This window comes from Oncorhynchus clarkii, chromosome 29 (assembly GCF_045791955.1).
Source record: "Oncorhynchus clarkii lewisi isolate Uvic-CL-2024 chromosome 29, UVic_Ocla_1.0, whole genome shotgun sequence".
NCBI classification, from domain to species: Eukaryota; Metazoa; Chordata; class Actinopteri; order Salmoniformes; family Salmonidae; genus Oncorhynchus; species Oncorhynchus clarkii.
This window is the reverse complement of record NC_092175.1, coordinates 680058-703501: the sequence shown is the minus strand read 5'-3', so window position 1 is coordinate 703501 and position 23444 is coordinate 680058. Positions and strand designations below refer to the sequence as shown.

At 43.5% G+C, this 23444-nt stretch overlaps 1 protein-coding gene across 2 annotated transcripts; it reads right to left on the bottom strand.

The window, feature by feature from the left end:
• Positions 1-13570: 13570 nt before the first annotated feature.
• LOC139388404 (F-box/WD repeat-containing protein 2-like) lies at positions 13571-23171 on the bottom strand. 2 transcript variants are annotated; one of them, XM_071135043.1, is made up of 8 exons: positions 22705-23171; positions 21778-22064; positions 19651-19873; positions 19026-19220; positions 18548-18681; positions 18065-18151; positions 17671-17840; positions 13571-17421 (listed from the first exon to the last, which is right to left on the bottom strand). In XM_071135043.1, exons 2-8 carry the CDS (start codon positions 22042-22044, stop codon positions 17133-17135), a joined length of 1365 nt encoding a protein of 454 aa, XP_070991144.1. In that variant the 5' UTR covers positions 22045-22064; positions 22705-23171; the 3' UTR covers positions 13571-17132. The 2 variants fall into 2 exon arrangements, with proteins under 2 accessions (XP_070991144.1, XP_070991145.1); XM_071135044.1 differs by having other exon boundaries at positions 22983-23143.
• Between the last annotated feature and the right edge of the window lie 273 nt (positions 23172-23444).

The following is a 23444-nucleotide window of genomic DNA, read 5'->3' as shown; positions in this document are numbered from 1 at the left end:
CTGTGTGGGTTGTTTACCTGGAATGTGTCGTCGAAAATGGAATGAGACGGAATTCACGACACAAGCGGTTCACAAAATGTTTCGTGTTGGGCTATAAAAACTGATTTTATCAAACAAAAGATAATTCATTGTGAAACAATGAGCATTGGAATTGCAAACAGACGAAGATCGTCAAAGGTAAATAACTTATTTTAATGCAGTTTGTGATTATGTTACGCCTGTGCTGGTTAAAATGTTTTTTTTTTATGGGGCTCTATGCTCAGATAATCGCATTGTATTATTTCGCAGTAAATCCTTTTTTAAATCTGACAACGCAGTTGGATTAGCAAGATTCTAGGCTTTTGATACATGTGAGACACTTGTATTTTCATGAATGTTTAATATGACTATTTTTGTAGCGATCACTGTATGTTCTGGAATTTCAGCCCGCTAGCGGGTTCCGAGCGCAGAGAGGTTAAAAATCATAATGTGATTTTCTGGATTTTTGTTTTACATTCCGTCTCTCACAGTTGAAGTGTACCTATGATAAAAAATTACAGACCTCTACATGCTTTGTAAGTAGGAAAACCTGCAAAATCGGCAGTGTATCAAATACTTGTTCTCCCCACTGTATCTGTGGAGATAAAATAAGACAGCGAGTGCCCCTCCAGGTTTTCTGTATCTGAGGGGAACTGGAATTGTCAGCTAAGTGGTAATAAACTGTGGTGAGACTTCAGGAGATAATCCAGATATAGTGTGTAATGTATGTGTGTTAGTGGGTTGGAAAGGACTTTTGAAGCAGCTTTGTCCTTGTCGGAGAGGAGGAGGGAAATTTTAAGACGCTATGACGTTATGTGTGATATATAAACTAATATACATTGTGATTATGTTCAGAGCTCTCGGGAATAAACGCTATTAATTGATTTTGAGACTGATCTTTGTCTAATTTATGAAACGGACAAAGTGTTTTGCTGTGTTATAATTAAATTGGTTAATGAACATATAGGAATTGTTAAATTCCTTTAACACCTACTCCCTAATACAGATGATTACTGGTAGATGGAGCATAAGCTGGCCATTGAGTGCCCTGTCCCTTGGCAAGCCTTTCTGTGTCTCTAGCTAAATGAGTGCATTATCTCCCTCATTAAACAGCCATTGTTCCTCTGCCCAAGCCTCAGAGCGTTTAGCACACAACAGCTAACATTTCCATTGCCAGATCTCAGCCAAAGGGCTGGATTCAATCTGTATCGCTGAAGTTCAGCGTTATAGCGTGATTGATATGTAAAGGGGGGCTGAACTTCCTGATTTGGCCTCGTTTTTCAGCTTGGTCATTAACAAATGCAGCGGCCAGGACTGATACCAAACGAGCATTGTCTTGGGGGGATGGATTAATTTGGGTGTCTCTTGTGTGTGTGAGTCTGTTCTTATGTGGCAAACTTTTGTACACTGACTCTGCCAAAACAGTACACAGTCACTCACCCTTCTACATACAGTGCCTTTGGAAAGTATTCAGACCCCTTGACTTTTTCCACGTTTTGTTACGTTACAGCCGTATTCTAAAATAAATACTTTTTTTCTGCCTCAATCTACACACAGTACCACATAATGACAAAGGAAAAACAGTTTTGTTTTTAAAAATACAGCCTCGCATCTTGGGTATGACGCAACAAGCTTGGCACACCTGTATTTGGAGTTTCTCCCATTCTTCTCTGCAGATCCTCTCAAGCTCTGTCAGGTTGGATGGGGAGTGTCGCTGCACAGCCATTTTTAGGTCTCTCCAGAGATGATCGATGGGGTTCAAATCCAGGCTCTGGCTGAGCCACTAAAGGACATTCAGAGACTTGTCTTGAAGCCACTCCTCCCTTGTCTTTGCTGTGTGCTTAGGGTTGTTGTCCTGTTGGAAGGTGAACCTTCACCTCAGTCTGAGGTCCTGAGCGCATCAAGGATTTCTCTGTACTTTGCTCCATTCATCTTTCCCTTGATCCTGACTAGTTTCCCAATATCTGCCACTGAAAAACATCCCCATAGCATGATGCTGCTACCACCATGATTCACTGTAGGGATGGAGCCAGGTTTCCTCCAGATGTGACTCTTGGCATTCAGGCCAAAGGGTTCAATCTTGGTTTCATCAGACCAGAGAATCTTGTTTCTCATAGTCTGAGTCCTTTAGGTGCCTTTTGGCAAACTCCAAGCGGGCTGTTTTGTGCCTTTTACTGAGGAATGGCTTCTGTCTGGCCACTCTACCATAAAGGCCTGATTGGTGGAGTGCTGCAGAGATGGTTGTCCTTCTGGAAGGTTCTCCCATCTCCACAAAGGAACCCAGGAGCTCTGTCAGTGACCATCGGGTTCTTGGTCACCTCCCTGACCAACGCCCTTCTCCCCCGATTTCTCAGTATGGCCGGGCAGCCAGCTATAGGAAGAGTCTTGGTGGTTCCAAACTTCTTCCATTTAAGAATGATGGAGGCCACTGTGTTCTTGGGGACCTTCAATGCTGCAGACATTTGTTGGTACTCTTCCCCAGATCTGTGCACTGTCACCTATGAGAGAGAATACAGTAGACGGAACACGTCAAACGTGTGATTTATGACCCTACTTGATGGGTCAGGTGTGTATGCCCATATATGGGCATCCTGCAGGACATCCTGCCTTCCGTTCTCACGGTAAGGGAAGGGTGTTTATTTTACCAGATAGTGCATCTGTTCCTTTGAAGCTGTTTAATGTGATTGATGTGTAGGGACCTCGATCTGGCTCTGATGCCACAGTGCCAGAACCGGCTGATAACCTAGTACACACTGAAATGGAGACAAGTTAGTTGAGGAGTGGAGGAGGGAGTTTTGGGCCATCTCTGCCCAGGGGATGAAAGCCGACCACTCCCCCGGCCGGTCCTGGCAATAAGAGCGCAGAAACCTACCCACATCCTGGTTAATTCTCTCCACCTACCCATTACTTTCGGGGTGAAACCCTGAGGTCAGGCTGACCGAGACCCCCAGACGGTCCATGAACGCACTCAAGATCCTTGATTTGAACTGGGGACCCCGATCAGACACTATATCCTCAGGCACCCCATAGTGCCAGAAGACGTGTGTAAACAGGGCCTGCACAGTCTGTAGGGCCGTAGGGAGACCGGGCAAAGGAATAAGACGGCAGGACTTAGAAAACCGATCCACAACAACCAGAATCGTGGTGTTCCCTTGTGACGGAGGGATATCCGTCACGAAATCCATCGATAGGTGTGACCACGGCCGTTGTGGAACGATTAGGGGTTGTAATTTCCCTCTGGGCAGGTGTCTAGGTGCCTTGCACTGGGCGCACACCGAGCAGGAGGAAACATACACTCTCACGTCCTTAGCTAAAGTGGGCCACCAGATCAATGAGCCCAACAGATCAATCGATCACGAACATCAGATGTAACGTACTTACGTCCAACTGGACACCGGGTGGGAGTGGGCTCCGCACGTGACGCCCGCTCGATGTCCGCGTCAACCTCCCATACCACCGGTGCCACCAGGCAAGAAGCATGGGAGTGGGATCTGTGGACCGCTCCTCTGTGTCATACATCCGAGACAGTGTGTCTGCCTAAGCGTTCTGGGAACCTGGTCTGTAGGATAGAGCAAACACAAAACAGGTGAAAAACATGGCCCATCTTGCCTGGCGAGGATTCATTCTCCTTGCCACCCGGATGTACTCCAGATTGCGGTTGTCAGTCGAAATGAGAAAAGGGTGTTTAGCCCCCTCAAGCCAATGCCTCCACACTTTCAGAGCCCCGACAACAGTCAGCAGCTCCCGGTCCCCCACATCATAGTTTCGCTCCGCCGGGTTGAGCTTCTTCAAAAAGAAGTTCAAAAAAATAGTTTTTGTGGCGTACCCGAGCATTGAGACAGCACAGCTCTATCCCAGCTCAACTATAAACGCTAAGGAAGGATCAGGATGAGCCAGCACAGGAGCTGAGGTAAACAGAGCCTTCAGGTGACCAAAAGCCCTGTCCGCCCCAGCTGACTACTGCAGTCTACCTCCGGTAGCAGTTGGCAAACCCTAAGAACCGCTGCACCTCCTTTACCGTGGTTGGAGTCGGCCAATTACGCACGGCTGAAATGCGGACATTCTCCATCTCCACCCCTGACTCGGACAAGCGGTACCCTAGGAAGGAGAAGGACTGTTGGAAGAACAGACATTTCTCAGCCTTAACGTACAGGTCATGCTCCAACAGTCGACCAAGCACCTTGCGCACTAGAGACACATGCTCTGCTCGTGTAGCGGAGTATATTAGAATGTCGTCTATTTACACCACTACACCCTGCCAGTACAGGTCCCTAAAAATCTTGTCTACAAAGGATTGGAAGACGGATGGAGCATTCATCAACCCGTATGGCATGACGAGGTACTCTTGGTGCCCAGAGGTGGTATTAAATGCCATGCCCAGAGGTGGTACTAAATGTGGGGAAAACTCAGGAAATTCTATAGATATATACATGTGCGCAACAGGAAGCTATGGGTGAGTTGGGTGCATACTCACCTGGGATGATACTCGACTTCCTGGGGAACCTCTCCAGCACCAACCAGCAGTGTGTCCTCGGAGGCCACAGGTGGTGCAGGAAACAGCTCCCCCTTCGGTCACCCTTAGAGCAGCACCTCCGAGCTCCATAGGTGTAGAATCGGAGGTGCTGGGGGATGGAATGGACGGACCCCGATCCGGACGTCCGGGGGTAGCCAACAGGTTATTCAGCCGGATGGATAAATCCACCAGCTGGTCGAGGGTAAGGGTGGTGTCCCTGCAGGCCAGCTCCCGACGAACATCCTCACGTAAACTATATTGGTAATGGTCGATCAGGGACCTCTCATTCCATTCCGCGCTGGCAGCTAGGGTCCTGAAGCCCAGTGCGAATTCCTGTGCGCTCCTCATCCCCTGTCTGAGATGGAACAAGCGTTCCCCCGCAGGTAGAAGATTGAAGTCCACCCTTGGAAGCGGCGGTTGAAATCCTCATAGCGGACCAACACTGCGTCTCTACCTCCCCATTCAGCGTTGGCCCACTCAAGCGCCTTCCCCGACAGACAGGAGATGAGGGCTGACACGCTCTCGTATCCCGAGGGAGCCGGGTGGACGGTCACCAGGTAGAGCTCCAACTGGAGCAGGAACCCCTGGCACCCGGCAGCCGTCCCATCATATGCGCTCGGGAGCGAGAGCCGAATCCCACTGGGTCCAGGTGACGGAGGGGTGGACAGCGGTGTGGGTTGTGGTGTTGGTTGGAGTGAAGTTGATGGGGTTGTGGGAAAAAATCTACAAGCAGCACGCGTTCCATGGCTATGCTATGTTCCTCCACTGGTACCGGAGGACTGGGTGCACCTGCTGACTCCATTAAAAAGGTGCGTGATTCTGTCATGTGTCAGTTGTGCAGAGGTAAGGACGGAGTCAGGCGCAGGACACAGAGGTGAGTAAAATAATGTACTTTACTCCGAAAAAATTATCAGACAAAAGTTCAGCGATGAGTTGTTTTTTTACATGTAATCTAAGATTTTAACAACCTAATGCATATACAACTTTTTTCATTCACCCCAGGGCTATATAAACCAAAGGTTTCATTTGGGTTATAATTATGACTTACAAATGAACAAGTCAGTTCATTGTATATTATGTAATTGGGGATTCGATTATTTTTCATTATTTTGCCAATTTTCTCTTGAGAACATATGGTCTATCCCCTAGAAACTCATGGGCAATATGGATACCTACAGTATATTGTGGGGGAACAAACATATGTGTTCCTGGAAGGGTGAGCTTTCAGGAATTGGGTCAAAAAAATATGCAAGTAGCGATAGAAACAAGGATGTATTTCCCAGAAAGTAATAGTGTATATCATTGGTAACTCACATGATCATGGTTCAATGATAGGTTTTCCATTCTGTAGACTGAAAATATAAATACTTTGCACAACACAGACAATACCCACTGTGAGCAAATCTTTAACATTCATGATCCTTCACTATATTTATCCCTAAACCTCCCACAATAACTATTGTCTATTGTTAGTCTCAATGACAATATCAATGTTTTATACATAGCTAAATACATTGTTGGAGACAGTTTGTCTTTCATTATGCAAACATTTGTTTATTAGATTATATTTCTCATTAAGAATGTTGTTTTGGGTCTGTTTAATTTAGCCTGTTGCTTGGCTCCAGCCAATTGGAATCATGTACAAAGAAAAAGAACACAATTCAACCATTGATGGATGGTGACAAAAATAATGACATTGCCAGTAGTCATGTTAAGGTTTTCAATGTTTTTATTGACAGAGTTGTATGGATTTGCATATGACTGCATTATATCATGCCGTAATAGGGAAGAGGATCAGATCACGCCTATTGGTATTCTTCATCCAAAAAGACACACACCTGTTATGGGGTTAATTCCACATCTGTTTGCATTGCTTGGTAGAGTATTAGCCTGGTATGAGACACGAAAAATAATATAATTAAAGTATAAAATAAACAGTATTATCCTAAACTGAGAGATGTATAAAAAAAATGTGTTATCACATCAACCTCAAAATCTTTCAGAATGTACATGTTTTCAGTATAGAATGACATGTATACAGATTATATTACAACTTTTTGTGTTTTGTCTTAGTGATTGTTCTTTAGTAAATAGGGAACTCAACAGTGTGTTAGTCCGAGAAACATTCATTAGATAGTTGTTTTATGTTTGTGAAACCTTGAAATGTACACAATGAGAAGTGATATTTTAACACCAGTTTTTAACGGGGTATTTGTATCAAATATATATCTTTGCATGTTTGAAATAGAGCTCCTTTTTTTCGAGACAACCTGTGTGCTAATGATCCAATATTGTTTCAAGCACAATTGAAGAGACACACACAGCACACACAACCCACACACACGTAACCCCATCCTCAGGGTAAACCGTGTGTTTTGAGAGGCTTATATGTAGATGACCCCTAATTTTGAATTGTTTCAAACACAATTGAAGACATACGCATAGACACACACCTGAAAATAACATTGTTTTGAAACACGCCCGCACACACACGTCTTTCCTGAAAGCCTTTCTCTGAGACAGACTGGGAGAGAGAAAAGACAGATTCCTTTCGTTAGAAGGTGAGATACAATTTTAAAACCCTTTATTTAATTCTAAATATTTAGTACAGACCTTTTTAAACATGTTATAATTAGTTAAGCAATTGTACTATGGTGATTACTTGGAACTAATAAACCCAACCCAAGGAAAACCTTTACAGTACCCTTCATTTCGCGACATACCATTTTGTCCTATCTCGCATATCTCAGTTTTGGATCAGACTGACTTTATGACCAAATTATCGTATTTACACTTTGTGGTCAATTTTGACACCTGAATAAAAGTTTGATTCATATCGATGCCACATAGGCCGTTTTCAAAACGAAAAGGTATCTCAGAAAGGTATCTCAGAAATGGCTTTTCACGCACAACAGTGTCTAGGGTTTACTGAGAATGTTGCGACAAACAAAAAAACATCCAGTCAGCGGCAGTCCTGTGGGCGGAAACAGCTAGTTGATGAGATGTCGAAGGAGAATGGCAAGAATCGTGGAAGGGGTTAACCAGAACACGTGTCGTTTTTTGTTTGGAACACAGCCCTGCGTCCCCACATCACACATTTTACTGTTGTTTATGCAATCCAAAAACGTACCATTCTAAATCGCAATCTGTGTAAGGTGTTCATCATTTGAAAACATATTCTATTGCCAACATGGCTAGCTAAGTTATAAAATACGATCCAACAGTGTTAGTCTTTCAAAAGGCACTTGAAGAAAAAAATATTTAAATTTCCTCACGCATTAAATCAATCCTAGAGCAGAGATTTTTGTTCGTCTGAAGAAATACTTACTACATGTCAAGACTCAGAAATTACTGCTCTCACAAATATGCCAATGAACATAGCCAGTAGCAGTCTACTGAAACACAATTGGTCAGGTTTTCGGACCAATCACAGCTTGACTGCTCTCTAACATTTTTTTTAGTATAGTGATGAAAGGGGACTGTGAAAGATGAGCAATGGCTGACAAAAAGAGGTAAGTTCGATAGATGTTATTAAGTAGAGAAACTAGCTAGCTACTCAACTATGATTTTAATATTGAAAATGAAGTAGATAGTTATTTTGTCTACTGTTGTTAAAGCAGGCTATTGATGAGGCAAGCTAGGTGAACGTCGCAAGCTAGGAAGCTAACTAATGTTAAGCCATGTGGTTTAACCACATGGTCTATCGAATGTATGTGATAGTCATTGCTAAACAATATCAAGTAGTGTAGGTAAGGGATGAAGTGAACCCGTCGGAGAATAGCTCCCACACTAGGTGGGTTGGGCATGAACTGATAGCATGCTGTTCAATACTGAGCTATGATGACTGAAAAGTTGTGTGGGGTGCCCTACGGCTCGACTCAGTCCAATATCACTTATTTGGCTAAATTATTAACCATAGTTTCTTCTTTTGATACAGCGGTCTTAAAATGGACTGTTACCTTGAATGCAACATTAAGATGTTGAAACATTTGAACTCTGTCCGTGACATTTCCTGGCATCTTATTTTCATTTCTCTCTCACTTCAGTTGTTCTCAGGAGAGAGGTCAGTGTGTGTAGAGAAAACACATTTGACCAGGTAGAGTCAGGCTTCTACTTCATCGCCCTTGACCACTACACCAAAGAGGACCAGTGAGTCACCAACTCATCTTATGCCTTAGAGAACTCAGCAAGTTTTGGGTCAGTTAAAAATGTCCTTGTTTTTGAAAGAAAAGCAAATTTTTTTGTACATTAAAATAACATAAAATTGATCAGAAATACAGTGAAGACATTGTTAATGTTGTAAATGACTATTGTGGCTGGAAACAGCAGATTTAAAAAAAAAATGGAATATCTACCGTACTGAGGCCCATTATCAGTAACCATCACTCCTGTGTTCCAATGGCACGTTGTGTTAGCTAATCCAAGTTCATCATTTTAAAAGGCTAATTGATCATTAGAAAACCCCTTTTGCAATTATGTTAGCACAGCTGAAAACTGTTGTCCCTGATTAAAGAAGCAATAAAACTGGCCTTCTTTAGACTAGTTGAGTATCTGGAGCATCAGCATTTGCGGGTTTGATTACAGGCTCAAAATGGCCAGAAACAAATAACTTTCTTCTGAAACTCATCAGTCTATTCTTGTTCTGAGAAATTAAGGATATTCCATGTGAGAAATTGCCAAGAAACTGCCAAGATCTCGGACAATGCTGTGTACTACTCTTTCACAGAACAGCGCAAACTGGCTCTAACCAGAATAGAAAGAGTTGGAGGCCCCGGTGCACAACTGAGCAAGAGGACAAGTACATTAGTGTCTAGTTTGAGAGACTCCTCACAAGTCCTCAACTGGCAGTTTCATTAAATAGTACCGCAAATCACCAGTCTCGACATCAACAGTGAAGAGGCGACTTCCTCAGTCCAGTGTCTGTGTTCTTTTGCCCATCTTAATATTTTCTTGTTATTGGCCAGTCTGAGATATGGCTTTTCCTTTGCAACTCTGCCTAGAAGGCCAGCATCCACAGAGTCACCTATTCACTGTTGATGTTGAGACTGGTGTTTTATGGGTACTACTTAATGAAGCTGCCAGTTGATGACTTGTGAGGTGTCTGTTTCTCAAATTAGACCCTCTGGAAATCTAAACTGGTTCTGAGGGAGGTGTCGTGGCCATAAACAGTACCTGGGACAGCTTCCAGCGCTACCGATGTCTGGAGGACAGCCAGAGGGTGGTCAAGGACATCTGTCACAACTTTATCTTTAGTGTGTCAGCTCTGCTGCAGCTGGGAGCTAAAGGTATTGCACTGCACTCCCAACATATGCTTAAACATACTTATGTTCATTTATGTGTTTCTTTAAGCGACAATCAGCAGTTGAAACAATAACAAAGCATTCTCCTCCCCTGTTTCTTAAAAAGCTGAGGGATATGGCTGGAGAAATGTAACCACTCTCAAATTCATAGCGCTATGGATGCAAGGACCGACCATCACGCCTCCTTCTAAAACCCCATTGGAGGAGACAACCCAAGGTTCCTTGCCCCTCCAATGGGTTTTAAGAAGGATGCGAGTATAGGGGAAGTGAGGAGTTGAGCAGAGCGCTCATGTCATAGTTTTAGGTAAAATCTTATGTTGAATGATGCACTTCTTTGTTCTACTTGTGCTCTTTCCACAGATTGCTGATAGCATCTGATCTGATGAGACTCCCTATGCGATTTGACTCCCTATTACTGATTATTCAATAAAACGTCCCATGTCAACTATAAATAATTTGGTATTTTGTAATTGATAGACGATGGTAGTTCCCATTCAGAAAATTACAAAATATGATTTCCTCAGTGCAATGTTTGGTGAATGCATGGTGGTGTTTTGTCCTCAGTCCTCCTTTGAGTGTTGTGTACTAATTCAGTTCTAAATGACCATCAGAGTCCCTCCTCACTTCCTCCATCACTGAAACGGATCGTCCGGTCTGCTGAGAGGGTCAGTGGCTGCCACCTGCCCTCCATCGAGGTCCTGCACAACTCCATCGCAAGGAAGAGTGCAGGAAAGATCATCCCCGACCCCCTCTTTCAAAGACTGCCCTTTGGCAAACGATTCAGGTCAATCACGACGTGAACGGTTTCTCCCCTGTGACGTGGCCCTCGCCAACTGTCCACCTGGTCCACTCATGCATGGACTCTGCGTCCACAGACTATGCACCCTGCACTATCACTATTTTTTAAAACATTTTAGTCAATTAGCAGATTATCTTATCCAGGACCAATTAGGGTAAAGTGCGAATAAAGCTGATTCTGACATGTTAATCAGAGTTTAGCTGGTTTATCATACTGTATGTCCGTTTTCATTCTATTATTTGGGACTGGTTATGCACTGAATGAACTGTAGCAGGTAGCAGATCCTCCCCTTTGTGTCTTCATATAATTCAAAATTCCCATGAGCTGTGTGTGTGTCCTTGGGCTTAATACCCTTAAATAATGGCTCCTGCGTGCAATTAATGGACTTGTTTTATGGTGTTTGCTAGAGATGACCATCTGCTTTTTGTTTTTACAGACAAAAGTTAGCTAACTTTAGCAAGTAGATTCCACTCAACTGAAGGTATAGTAAACCTATTAGAATGTATTTCTCAATTTGCTTAGTTATCAAACTGCTGGGTTTCCCAAGTTGTTCAGCACTTACTGATCAAACCGGCTAGCTAACTAAACAGATGGCTCTGCAGCGCGTTGCAAACAGAAGGCTCGTAATAGCCAATCACAACACTGGACTGGCCATTGGCAATAGTTTGTTAGTTCGTCCATCATTCCAGTGAAAGTGATCAATCTAAGGTCTCTAGACTGACACCTGCCTTAATCCCCCCCCCCCCCTGGCGGGAAAGCCTGAGCGGCATTTCTCAGAGCTGGCTTGACTGATTGCTTGCACAATAAGTCAGAGGGAAAAAGGCCACAGTGAAGGGCGAAAGACAGATTGTCCTAGAAAGATTTATACTGTTATCAAAACGTCACACCAGGGTAAGCCTACAGGAAACACAGCCCTTAAGTGTTTCTATGGAAAAAAATGAATGATGGAAAAACGATTGGAACAATTTCCTTGTTTGACCGCTATTATGACTATGCCTGCAGTACTGCGTTCAGCCTTGAACCTGTGAGGCTATGGGTAAGCTATAGCTAGCACAGTGCTAGCCAAACTTTCCTGGTTAAATAAAATAAAAATGGGAACAGTGTGGTGCATTTGAATTTGAGCTGAAAATCTCCCACAACCGTAATGCCATGAGGCTAAACTGGTCAGTCTAGTCAACACAAACAAGAAGGGAGCTAGCAACGCTACCATCTTAGCAGGTAGGGAACTAATGTCCAAGTTATCTAGCCATGCTTATGCAACCGTATGTGCTAGTGTGTAGAGCTTGCTTTCCAGCAAGCTAGCCACCATAAGCTAGCTAGTTAGAAGCCTCACTGCTAATGTTAGATAGTTGAGCATAGTAATGTGCTAAAAAATTTGCAGCTACCTTGATGTGAAAGTGTGCCATTTCAAGCTCTGTGCTGGCTGAAGGAAACCACGTCGGGAGAGTTAATGTATTCCGCGACCGAAAGAGCTGAGAGATGTTTTAACTAACGAGAGACGGGAGCTAGCAATGCTACAGTGTTACAATCGGGGTATGCTAATAAGGTTAACTGGCCTCAAAGTGAGCTAGCCAAGTTAGCTTTGCAGCGCGGGCTACAGGAAACAGAGGCTGAGCACGCCCCCATTCACATCGACAGGTCTGTAGTGAAGACGATCCAGAGATTCAAATTTCTCGATGTCCAAATGCACCAACACAGTTGTGAAGAGGACGCCTCTTCCCTCTCAAATCCTCAAAATGTTATACAGCTGCACCATTGAGAGCATCTTGACTGGCTGCATCACTGCTTGGCATCTGACCGCAAGGCACTACAGAGGGTAGTGCGTACTGCCCAGTACATCACTGGGGCCGAGGTCCCTGTCACCCAGGACGGCTATACCAGACAGTGTCAGAGGAAGGCCCTAAAAATGGTCAATGACTCCAGCCACCCAAGTTGGTCTGTTCTCTCTGCTGCTACCACACAGCAAGCGGAACGGGAGCGCCAAGTCTGGGACCAAAAGAGCTTGGCCTGGGCACTGTCCTCCTGTAGGGGTAGGAGGGCCAAGAGATTGGTTGGGGTGTAGGGTTTGACCATTGCCTGAAGGTAGGTAGATGCAGTTCCTCTTGCTGCTCTGCAGACAAGTACCATGGTCTTCTTGTGAATGCGACCTTCGACTGGAAGCCAGTGGGCTGCAGCGTTCTGGATAAGTTGCAGGGGTTTGATGTCACATTTGATTTAACTTTGAAATCAATGGTTCTCATTTAGATATTTTACAAATAGGGGATTCGCTAGGATCACCTACTCTTGGAAGAACATATCCTACTGTGTAAATTGTTCAAAGTAGTCATTGTGAATCGAGTTGCGGTTTTTGTTTGGCATACATTTGAAAGTGAAAAATCGGAGTCTCTGCATAATTCCGTTAATGCAAATTGCCCTGCAGTAATTGGTTAAACCTACCCATATTTACTCTAACGTCTTACCCTCAAGTCAGCAAAAGCTGACATTCTATAGAATCTTCTCTTATCAGAGTGCTTATTAAATTCCACGGGAATTGTCAATTCTTTCAGTTCTTCCAAAATGTCTGTAAGAGGTCAATTTTTAAAGCAGATCTAACAAAACACGAGACGGTTTTATGGAGTTTTAGAACTAAGGGCTGAATTCAATCATGTTAAAAAGCAGCTTTTCTGTGTTGGAATGGTGTGTGTACCCCAACAGAATGGTGTAGGCGTAAACCGGTCATTAAAAATATTCATGCCAGGAGACCACTGATTGGCCAGCTCAGCCAATGAGCCAATACATCATGTTCTCTGAGGAAATAGAAAGCATTTTTTAGATGTTTTTTCTCCAATTTGTGTTAGCCAAAAATGGCAGTTTCTCCTTGTACATAGACACTTTCAAGGTAAGGAAACATATCTAATTTCCCTATTTAACACATAGGGAGGAAAAAAAGACAAACTATCATTAAGGTTAGCGACTTCCATTTATTTGAAAGACTGCAATATTGTTATATACAACCAACATACCTGAATTAAGCTGATTGATGTATGCAAGTGAAAAAAAGATTGGTTGGGTGTGTGATGCTATTACAGTGCAATACAGTTTAGTGAGTAAATGCATGTAGAGGTCTGACCTCAGAGGCCTTGTTTGAACTAATGAAACATGAGATTGTATCAGCAAAAATGTCTAGGTTTACCGTACCATTCATCATCTGCTTAGTAAGGCATCAACAGAATGGCAGGAGAGCTACTTGTCTGTACAGATTACAGAACTTCAGAGTGCGAATCAGGAATCCTTGGGAGAAGGGAAGCATAGACTGTCTAAAAATGTTACTAGCGTTCAAATCCTTGCTGCCTCCATCCTTGTTTCCTCAACTACCTCTACCTTTCAAGGTGTTTTGGAGAAGATCCTAGGTCCCACCCTCAGACCTCCCCAATGAGCTTTGAGAAAGAGTACAAGGAATTGATGAAACAAGAATGGAAGAAGCATGCATTTAACAGCTATTAAACTTTTCAGAAACAGCCTTGGTCTAAAATCTATCCGGTCTTTTCCACTTAACTGGGAAGACTCCTGGTATCTTTGAGGTCTCTTTCAGAGTATTAAAACATCTCTGGGCTAAATTCACCTCTGAGATCTTTAGAGAAAATCACATATGCAAGTGTTGAAATGGACATTTAAAAACTGCATGGATGGGTATCTGCTCTTAAATTAGTGACTTGGTCTAAGTACACTGCTGAACCGAATCTCACTGTAAAACATAGCTGAGAGTCTTGCTTTGACTCCCAAGCTGATAACCAATTGCTCACTCTCATTCACATTGTGCAAACTTCCCAACTTCAAATCCTGTAAAAAAAAAAACATTTACCTGGTCTATACTTCAATACCGCAATTCACAAGAAATATTCAAGTGAATCATGTAGGGTAAATGGCAGCAGGATTTAGTGTTGCACGTGGCAAGATTTAGTGTTGCACGGTATACCGGTACTACGGTAATAAAGGTACCAAAACGGATGATCTTTATAATACCAACATTTTAGAACACCATTGTACCATTTCACGATACTACTGACTTGTTCAGCCCTGCCGATCTAAAGAGCTTGCCTGTTGTTTAAGGTCAATTTTGTTAATAAATTCAGTTGAATTTAAGCCACTAGTCTCTTGTATGCGCAGGTCCAATGATATCCACTTGTCATTTGCGTATCAAGTGTTGCAGCTGTATGTATAATCAGTGCATTGCATCCACTAACAGCCCTCACTCACCCGCTTCTCTCTGTCCGCTCTTCAAACTCGTCTATTCCGCCATCAGTTTAAAAATATATAGAATTTACATGCTGACCATGTGAGTCGCAAAATAAATGTAGAAATCCATGTCATTCAATTATTGAGCGCGCCAGCGATGCCATGGGCTAAAAGAGAACTCCTTTCTATTTCTGACACAGATCACACTGAAAGTCCTGCCTCTCCTATCTCCTCATTAGTTTATAGAAGCAGGTACTCACGTGCCATCTCCTCATTGGTTATACCCACATGGGTGATTGAAAGACTAAATGTTTTGTCGGTTGTGTGGTAAAAGTGTAGATGCCAATCACCATATAAGTTCAAAGATGAAAAAGCCTGGAAGGAGGAGAGATGACTAGAAACGATTTGGTTGGCCGTTCTAACTAGCCATACATGTTTAATGCTTTTTGACCCGTCCCCAAATTAATGTAATTGGTTCAGAGTTTGTTTTGATATTTTAACCTGCATGTCGTGGTCGCGTTTGGTGTGGGGGGGACAAAATACATTTATGCACGATAGCGCACGCGCGCAGCCGGTTTGGGATCCGTGTAGCCGGTGGCGAGCGAGAACGCAGATTAATTGAATAACTTGGATTTCTACATTTATTTTGCGGCGTACGCTATCGTGCATAAATGTATTTTGTCCCCCCACACCAAACGCGATCACAACATGCAGGTCGTGTCCGGTCTGGTCGGCATGTCAGAGGTGAAATGGAGCACCCTTTCGCCACAGGCATGCTTTACAGCAACAACAAAAAACGTCTAGGCTTTAGTTGGCCTAAACATTCAAAAAATATTACCCATATTAACAGAATGCCTTTTTTCCCTTTCTATCAGGATTCGCGCGCATTTAATATAATTTCACAAACCATGTCACGGGCCGTTTTAAACTAATCCCGGGTTGCTAATTATTAGTTTGATTACAAACAACGTTCAATCATGTTATCTAGCTAGCCAACAACCTGGTAATTGACAGTAGACGTAGGCACATTTGATTGGCACAGGAAGAAAGGAAAAGGGTCTGCTACTCATGACATGAGGAAGTGTCTTAACTGAAGAGTAAAGGTTTCAAGCAGTGTTTTCCCCTTACTGACAATGACATGCAGATCCTTTTGCATGTACATTCCTCCAGCCAAATATGACCAAATCAAACCATTCCATAATACACTAAACAGTGTGAAGTTAAATGTGTTGTATTGAGTAGAAGTGTGAATTTAAGTGACAGGTTTTTGGAGAAAGTTTAGGAAACAAGCTTCCGAGGGACAGGGCGAACAGGATACTCGGCCACTTATTATTTTTCCAACGTGGCGGCATGATACTTGGCCTGATGTAAAAATGGTTTGTAAAATGTTGGTATCGTGACAAGCCTAGTAAGTTTAGAAATACATTGTATGCGGTTGGTTATAGTATGGAGAGTACGAAAGATAATACAAATATATATACAATTACAACATTCATTATCTCATTGCAATGTGCCTGGTAATAATGAAATTCTAGTTTGATTTGTCACACCTAGGTGAATATTCAAATCAAAGGAAAAGGCACAACTTAATGTCAAGTTGACTTTTAAGAAAAGCATTATCAAACAATGGATTTACATTGAATATGGTACAAATCCGATGCACCAAACCACTTTGAACATTTCAACATAAAACTCTCATGGGGATGGTAGTTGACAGTCTAGGAAAAACGTAGGACACACTATGCCAAAGTCATAGATGTACTTTCTTGTAACGAAGTATTGTGTTAAGGCAACTTCCCGCCTGGTAACTGCTTGAAGAACCTTGTCCGAAGTTTAAAAGTTCTGATACATGGTAATACAGGGGAAATGTCTATAGCTGTAGAGCCGGACTTGTTTTGCAATGTTTTTGTAAAATTGTCACAGTCTAATGGTTGTAGACCATGCAGTTTTTCGAGAGTTCGGTCTTCATTCAGCCACCGTCCTGTCCCGGTCCTTGTATTTCCTTCAAAGACCCATGGCAGGGTTGGAACTAACACCAACTGCTTCCTTGGCCCTCTGAACTAGGCCTTTATTCCCCTTGTATTCATAGCAGCGTTTCGGTGCATCTTATGGTTGGTGACAGCATGTCACATGATGTGTGTGAGAGCATGTGTCGAGAAAAAAAGAAAAGGGAAAACAACTTTGGCCCATGCATTATCTAACTTGATGTTGGGTTTCGAAAGTCAGAGCACCCTGTTTACATGGCAATTGACAATCCAGCTCTCGTAGGTTTCGCCGATAGCTTTCTTTATCGGTTTTCTTTCCACAGAACCAAGTGAATGCTATGGTCAGGCATGCTCGTGGCGAACACGAGACCAGAGTCATTTCGCCCATCCAGCCCATTGAGCCAGGAGGTGACTCCCGGCAGGAAGCTGGAACCTCGTTTGGACTTCCTGTAGGCAGGCAGAGGCCAACGACCCGTTATCCTTTCTGTCCTCAGGTCCATGACATACAAGAAGTCGGTGTCGAAGAGGAGCGAGAACACCTCGCCGAAGCTGAGCAGGGAAAGGTTGGCGGGGTCCTGCGTTTTGATGACCCTGGAAAGAAGGAGATTCAGCAACTGATTGTTGGCAGGTATGAAGGGCTCCGTTACATTCCATGTATGAACACCCACACAACTCCTTTTGTTCGCTACCATGGATATTGTGAGTCATATACTCCAAAGTTCTGAGGATTGTGTGGCTTATTCACAGCAAGTCTAGCAAGGAATCAAGTCGTTTACAACCTGGTCGTTTTGAGGGTTAAGGTTCTGTTTCCTGATAGAAACAAGGCCCTGGGCAGTTTACCTGAGGATATTGAAGCTGGCAAAGTCCCACTGGTAGATCCCCAGGTCCGAGCTACAAACGACATAGCGGCCGTCAAACTGCAGGCGAGGCTGCAGACACACACTACGGTCCTCTGACACAGACAAGGTCTTCAAGCACTTACAGTTGATTTCCCTGCCTATAGGCCAAACCTGCGAAATAACCAATGATACACGCACATTCATTTGTTTATATGCGTGTGAATATATGCATCTCTGTAGAGAAAACAGCCTGTGGTCAAACTGTGCGGAGGGGGACACTGTATGGAGCCATCTTAAGTATTACAGTGACAAAAGACAAAAAGCACAGGGTTAAATTATTGCATGAAAGTTGAATGGCAGCAGATGCAAAGATCAAATTAATTAAACCATATTACCTTTATTTCATATTTGTCAGCACTCAACAGAATGTAGTCGCCAGGACAGTGCACCATGGATTCTACTTCACTCTTCTGAAGAATCACCTACGCAGGGGAAATGGTTTGATAGTCTTAATATGTGAGACGAGTTTGGGTCCTTCATCTAGTATTCTTATTGAACACTGGGTAGCTTGCAGTTTGTAAACAAAATGTACCAGCAACAAAACAAAAAAATCTGTGAATGTGCTAGATAGGGCTTTGCTATAGATTGCAACACTGCAAAACCTTCTCCTTTCATCCATTTCACAGGCATTTGCACAAGACAATGGGCACAATCACCGTTCTACAAATCACCTTGCATCCCAGATATCTACTCAAGATTAGCAAAAAATGTTGTGAAATTCTGCCCCAGGTCCTCAACGGATACCCATAAACACACCGATTCAATTTTCCAACAATCCTTAACATAACCAAGTACAGGAGGTTGATAGGCAGGTTTACCTTGGTGACCCACTCAGTATGTCCCGTGAGGGTGTTGAGGCAGGCGCCTGCTGACAGGGACCATACCTTCACAGAGAAGTCGGCCGAGCCGCTCACCAGCGTGTCCAGATCATCCTCGTAGTCCACGCTGAACACTGCCAGAGGCAAGGAGAGAGACATGGCTTTAGTACACCAACACACATGGCTCTGCCATTTGTGACCATCATTCGTAGCCTTAAGAATTTGTTGTTGTTGTAAAATAGAGCTATTTAGACACTGATAAGGTCTCTATGGAGGCTACTTGGAGTGGTAGCTCCCACGCATAAAATCAGAGTTCATATCTGCCTGTCAATCAAAGACCCACAGATCAGCACAGTCCAGCTGTCTCTAGGAAACAATGCCTAACTCACAAGTTATTTCCTAAAACCCAAATGAACAATGGACGTAACACCCCTAAGTCAGCAACTGGGAAAGGTAGGGACCCCAGCGGTACACTGACCTGCACCCGTGTGCCCACGGAACTGCTGGATCTTGGCACCTGTGCTCCACTCCCAGCAGGCGATAGTGTTGTCAAAGGACCCAGTCACCAGCTTCTGCTCATCAAACTTCACTGTGGCGCAGGTGTGCGTCTGAATGCCGTAGATGCACTGCCCGGTGCGGACGTCCCACAGTTTGGCAGAAAGGTCATCAGAGCCTACAAGATAATTTGTACATTTTACAACGAGGATAGCCTGATGAAGACAGCTTGGCTGTCGAAACGTTGGTGAATTAAATTATTGCATCGGAGCTCGAGGTTGCAACTTTAAGATTTTATTTGAAAGAAAGGTCATCAGAGCCTACAAAATAATGTGAGTTTTACAATGAGGAATTAAACAATTACATGTATGAATGTAACGACAACATTTTAAGACTACAAAAGACCTCCAGCAAACTAGCGATTGTTACAGATACTACATTTTGCACAAAAGTGCCAATTGAAGCATTATTCACAGATGCTAACACCTAAACCTTAAATTCAACCTAACAGGCAAAAGAGTAAAAAGGCCACCTGGCCAAATGGATGGTAGGAGAACACTGAAGACCACTCCACCACACCCCAGAATGACCATACGCATATAACCCACCTGTGCAGAGAAGGCCGTCCTTGTAGTAGAGGGCGTAGACGCGCGCACTGTGCCCGATGAGCGACGAGGTCTCAAAGGCCTCCTGGTCCTTCAACTGCATCATGCGCAGCTTGGCCTTGAGGTAGATACCCTTCCAGTGGGACGCGTCCTGGATGGAGTCATCGATGCGCCAGCCCAGGTCCCGGCACACACCCTGCCACACCTCTGTGCACGCACTTATCACCTACGGGAGTTATCAAAAGGATTATATAGTTCAACCGGAACCGAGGACAAAGAAACCCAAAGAAACGTCAAATCTAACTAACTGAGGCAAATCTTAGGAGGAAAGGTTCAAAGTTAACCTCAATAACACACATTTAAAAATCGGTCCTTACTTGCACCACTAGTACATTTCTCAATCCAAAATATTATCAGTAACCACATTTCCATCCAGTTATGCGAGTAAAGTCATAGCATACAAAAAAATAATAACAGCGGTGATGGAAACAGGAAGTTTCGATTCAATTTTATAAATATAGATACATCTTTGTGTCCGTAAAATTAATTATGCAAGAAATGGTGGCAGAAACGCCTTTATGCTCAAATATTGATATCAAAGTCGACTGATGATATGGATGTGTGGTACTACCACTCAAACAATGCAGTTTATTAGGCTACAGATGAAATAAGTTCAACTTCACAGGGTGGTGAAGTGCACGGTGATCTTGATGTGCCTTTCCAATAAATAGAGGGTCTTATTCTGGTGGCATGATGATCGACGCTTGACAAATAAAAATATTCTCAACCATTATAACATCATGTAGACTAGTCTACCTGCACTGTATCTGCCAGCTGTTGGCTAGAGCACAGGTGCCAAGACCAGAGTAGGCACATTTGCCATTTTCACAACAGTTTGCGACCAAACTATCAGTACAGTTGAAAAGGAGAACTTGAAAACTTATGCAAAAAGACAACTCTGTGTCCTCTTGTCATCCACAACAGGTATGTTTGGTGGAAACACACCACTGGTGGGAGAATGCACATTTTCTTTATGCTGATTCTAAGATATTCCCGTAAAAATCTGGTCACCAATTGGATGGAAACCTAGCTAGTGTCACATGTGGGGAAACCCTGGCCTTATTCAATTGCATGCACACCAGCTACTAACAAATACCCCTTCAAAACATACTGAGTTGTACTGTGCTGGCCTGGTTATGCATCCACCAATAGTTGACAGAACCACACTCGAAAGGTGAAAGAAAAAAAAGAACCAAGCCAGCACAATATGGTTCAGGTCAGCACAATGGTGTGAAAAGGGTATAACATGAAGCCTGGGCCACATTCAGTTTCCAAACATTGCAGATAGAAATGACATGAATAGAGCCATTCCTTGTTCATGTGTGTCCTACATAACATGTTTTTCTATCTGAAAGTTCCAAAATGTTGTGTCCTGCTGAATGCGCCACAGACCTTTGTCGTACTGCTTATAGAAGGCGAGGTCAGTACAGGTGCATCAAAGCTGGGACCGAGAGACTGAAAAACAGCTTCTATCTCAAGGCCATCAGACTGTTAAACAGCCACCACTAACACTGAGTGGCTGCTGCCAACACACTGACACTGACTCAACTCCAGCCACTTTAATAATGGGAATTGATGGGAAATGATGTAAATATATCACTAGCCACTTTAAACAATGCTACCTTATATAAATGTTACTTACCCTACATTATTCATCTCATACGCATACGTATATACTGTACTCTATATCATCGACGGTATCCTTATGTAATACATGTATCACTAGCCACTTTATACTATACTATGCCACTTTGTTTACATACTCATCTCATTTGTACATACTGTACCCGATACCATCTACTGTATCTTGCCTATGCTGCTCTGTACCATCACTCATTCATATATCCTTATGTACATATTCTTTATCCCCTTACACTGTGTACAAGACAGTAGTTTTGGAATTGTTAGTTAGATTACTTGTTATTACTGCATTGTCGGAACTAGAAGCACAAGCATTTCGCTACACTCGCATTAACATCTGCTAACCATGTGTATGTGACAAATAAAATTTGATTTGATTTGATTTGATATACACCAGAGATCCAACCACCATGACAGAGAAAGCCTGACCTTATTCCACCCCTTGCACACCAGGCAGCAGGTGAGCAGGGTCTGCGGGTCGAGCCAATGCAGCAAATAGAAGGTGAGCTCCAGGGGCAGCAGGCGCAGGAAGTCCCGCTTGAGCAGCGCCTCCAGTCCGTTGGACAGGTGCCGCAGCTGGACTGCACCGCTCAGCGAGATGAGTTGGTCCAGGGACTGGTTGCGTTGCTGGTCGCTCAGTGTGAGGAAAGAGGCGGAGACCGACTCCAGCCACCCCTCAAAGGCCGCCTTCTCCATGGACACATGAGAACGTCGACCTGCGGTTACAGGGTTCAATAACGATGATTAGTTAACGTTACATACCATTATTATGTATTTAAAGGTAGACTTAGCGACATGGCGTAGATGCAGAAAGTAAACAAACAACTTAGTTGGTACATTTCTGCAACAGCTAAGAGTGTTGAAGCGCGAGACTCAACTTCTCGGGTGTTTTGGTCCCGTGGCTACCAAACTAACAGCGAGAAGCGAATCCGTGCACATGGGTAGATAATGTGTTGTATATCGCTAATGTCAATAACTGCAGTGCTGCTCGTGGCAACGTCATTTCGCTGAGTTTACCTTTAAACCGTAGTTAAAATAAATAATCAAAGATCACCTTTGACTGTTTACAATACTTCATTAACACTACCAGCAAATGTCTACCTCAGTCGTTTACTTGGGCCTAGCTAGCCAACGTTACATACTTCACACGTTTAAGGCAACATGTGTCCTTAGCTAACTAGCGTAGACAACACTGCCTGTTGTACTGAGTAGAACATCTACTGTTCTGACTAGCTAGCTTTGCCCCTTTCATTTAAAGTTATAGCTCATGGTTAACGTTGCTAAGCTAGCTAGCGTTTCAGCAGTAAGGTGCATCGTACACGAACGTGTAGCTGTAGAAACGGTAGAACGACGTACCATTTCCCGTAGAACCCGTATCTGTGGGCGGTATTGTGCTAGCTAGCCAGGCGGACAGGAACACCTGATATTCTTTGCGTTCTACAAACAAAACAACGCTACTTAACTATCAGAATATTCCTTTTGCGAGATGCCAGAAGGTCATTAGTTTATCAGCTTAGAAAATAAACGTTACGTTAGCTTTTCTGGCTGGCTAGCTAGCTGGAATGAGGGACTCTGCTTCTTTCCGAAGTTAACGGATAGGTAATGTTACACGCACCAATACAGTCACGTTTTACCTAAACGTAGATGAATACATTTACTACCGTTAGCTAGCTAAATCCAATCTAGCTTGATGGATGCACCCACTGAGGTAATGGCTGGAACCATAGAGATACATAGAGGACTCGTGTCTGTGACAGAATAGACCGCGCCATTGAGGCAATCTCCGTTTTGAAGTGGTCCATTTTCTTTTTCGCGTTTGCCTTAGCCCTCCTCATGACCCGGTTGGACATGACTCCAATAGGGTCACCAGGACGGATCAGCCAATGAAGTCGGAAGTCCCACCCAGTTGACTACATTAAAATGGTGGAAGCCCTCAATTGCGCTGCCTATACTATAATGTTATTTTGGCCACTAGAGGCCTCTATCATTCTCTATGGATGCATGCCTTATGTTGCAAACGTTCTTCCGGCTACTTAGCGATAGTTTTCCGGGTCAAAAGCTCACTTTTTTTCAAAGTAAAAGCCAGCTTTATGATT

Excerpts from the sequence above, each read along its gene's own strand:
- LOC139388404 (XM_071135043.1), bottom strand. The coding sequence starts at position 22,044 with ATGGAGAAGGCGGCCTTTGAGGGGTGGCTGGAGTCGGTCTCCGCCTCT. Across the intron at positions 19,874-21,777 it reads TGTGCAAGGGGTGGAATAAG|GTGATAAGTGCGTGCACAGA; the intron begins GTCAGGCTTTCT and ends TAACTCCCGTAG. Across the intron at positions 19,221-19,650 it reads GGACGGCCTTCTCTGCACAG|GCTCTGATGACCTTTCTGCC; the intron begins GTGGGTTATATG and ends ATTATCTTGTAG.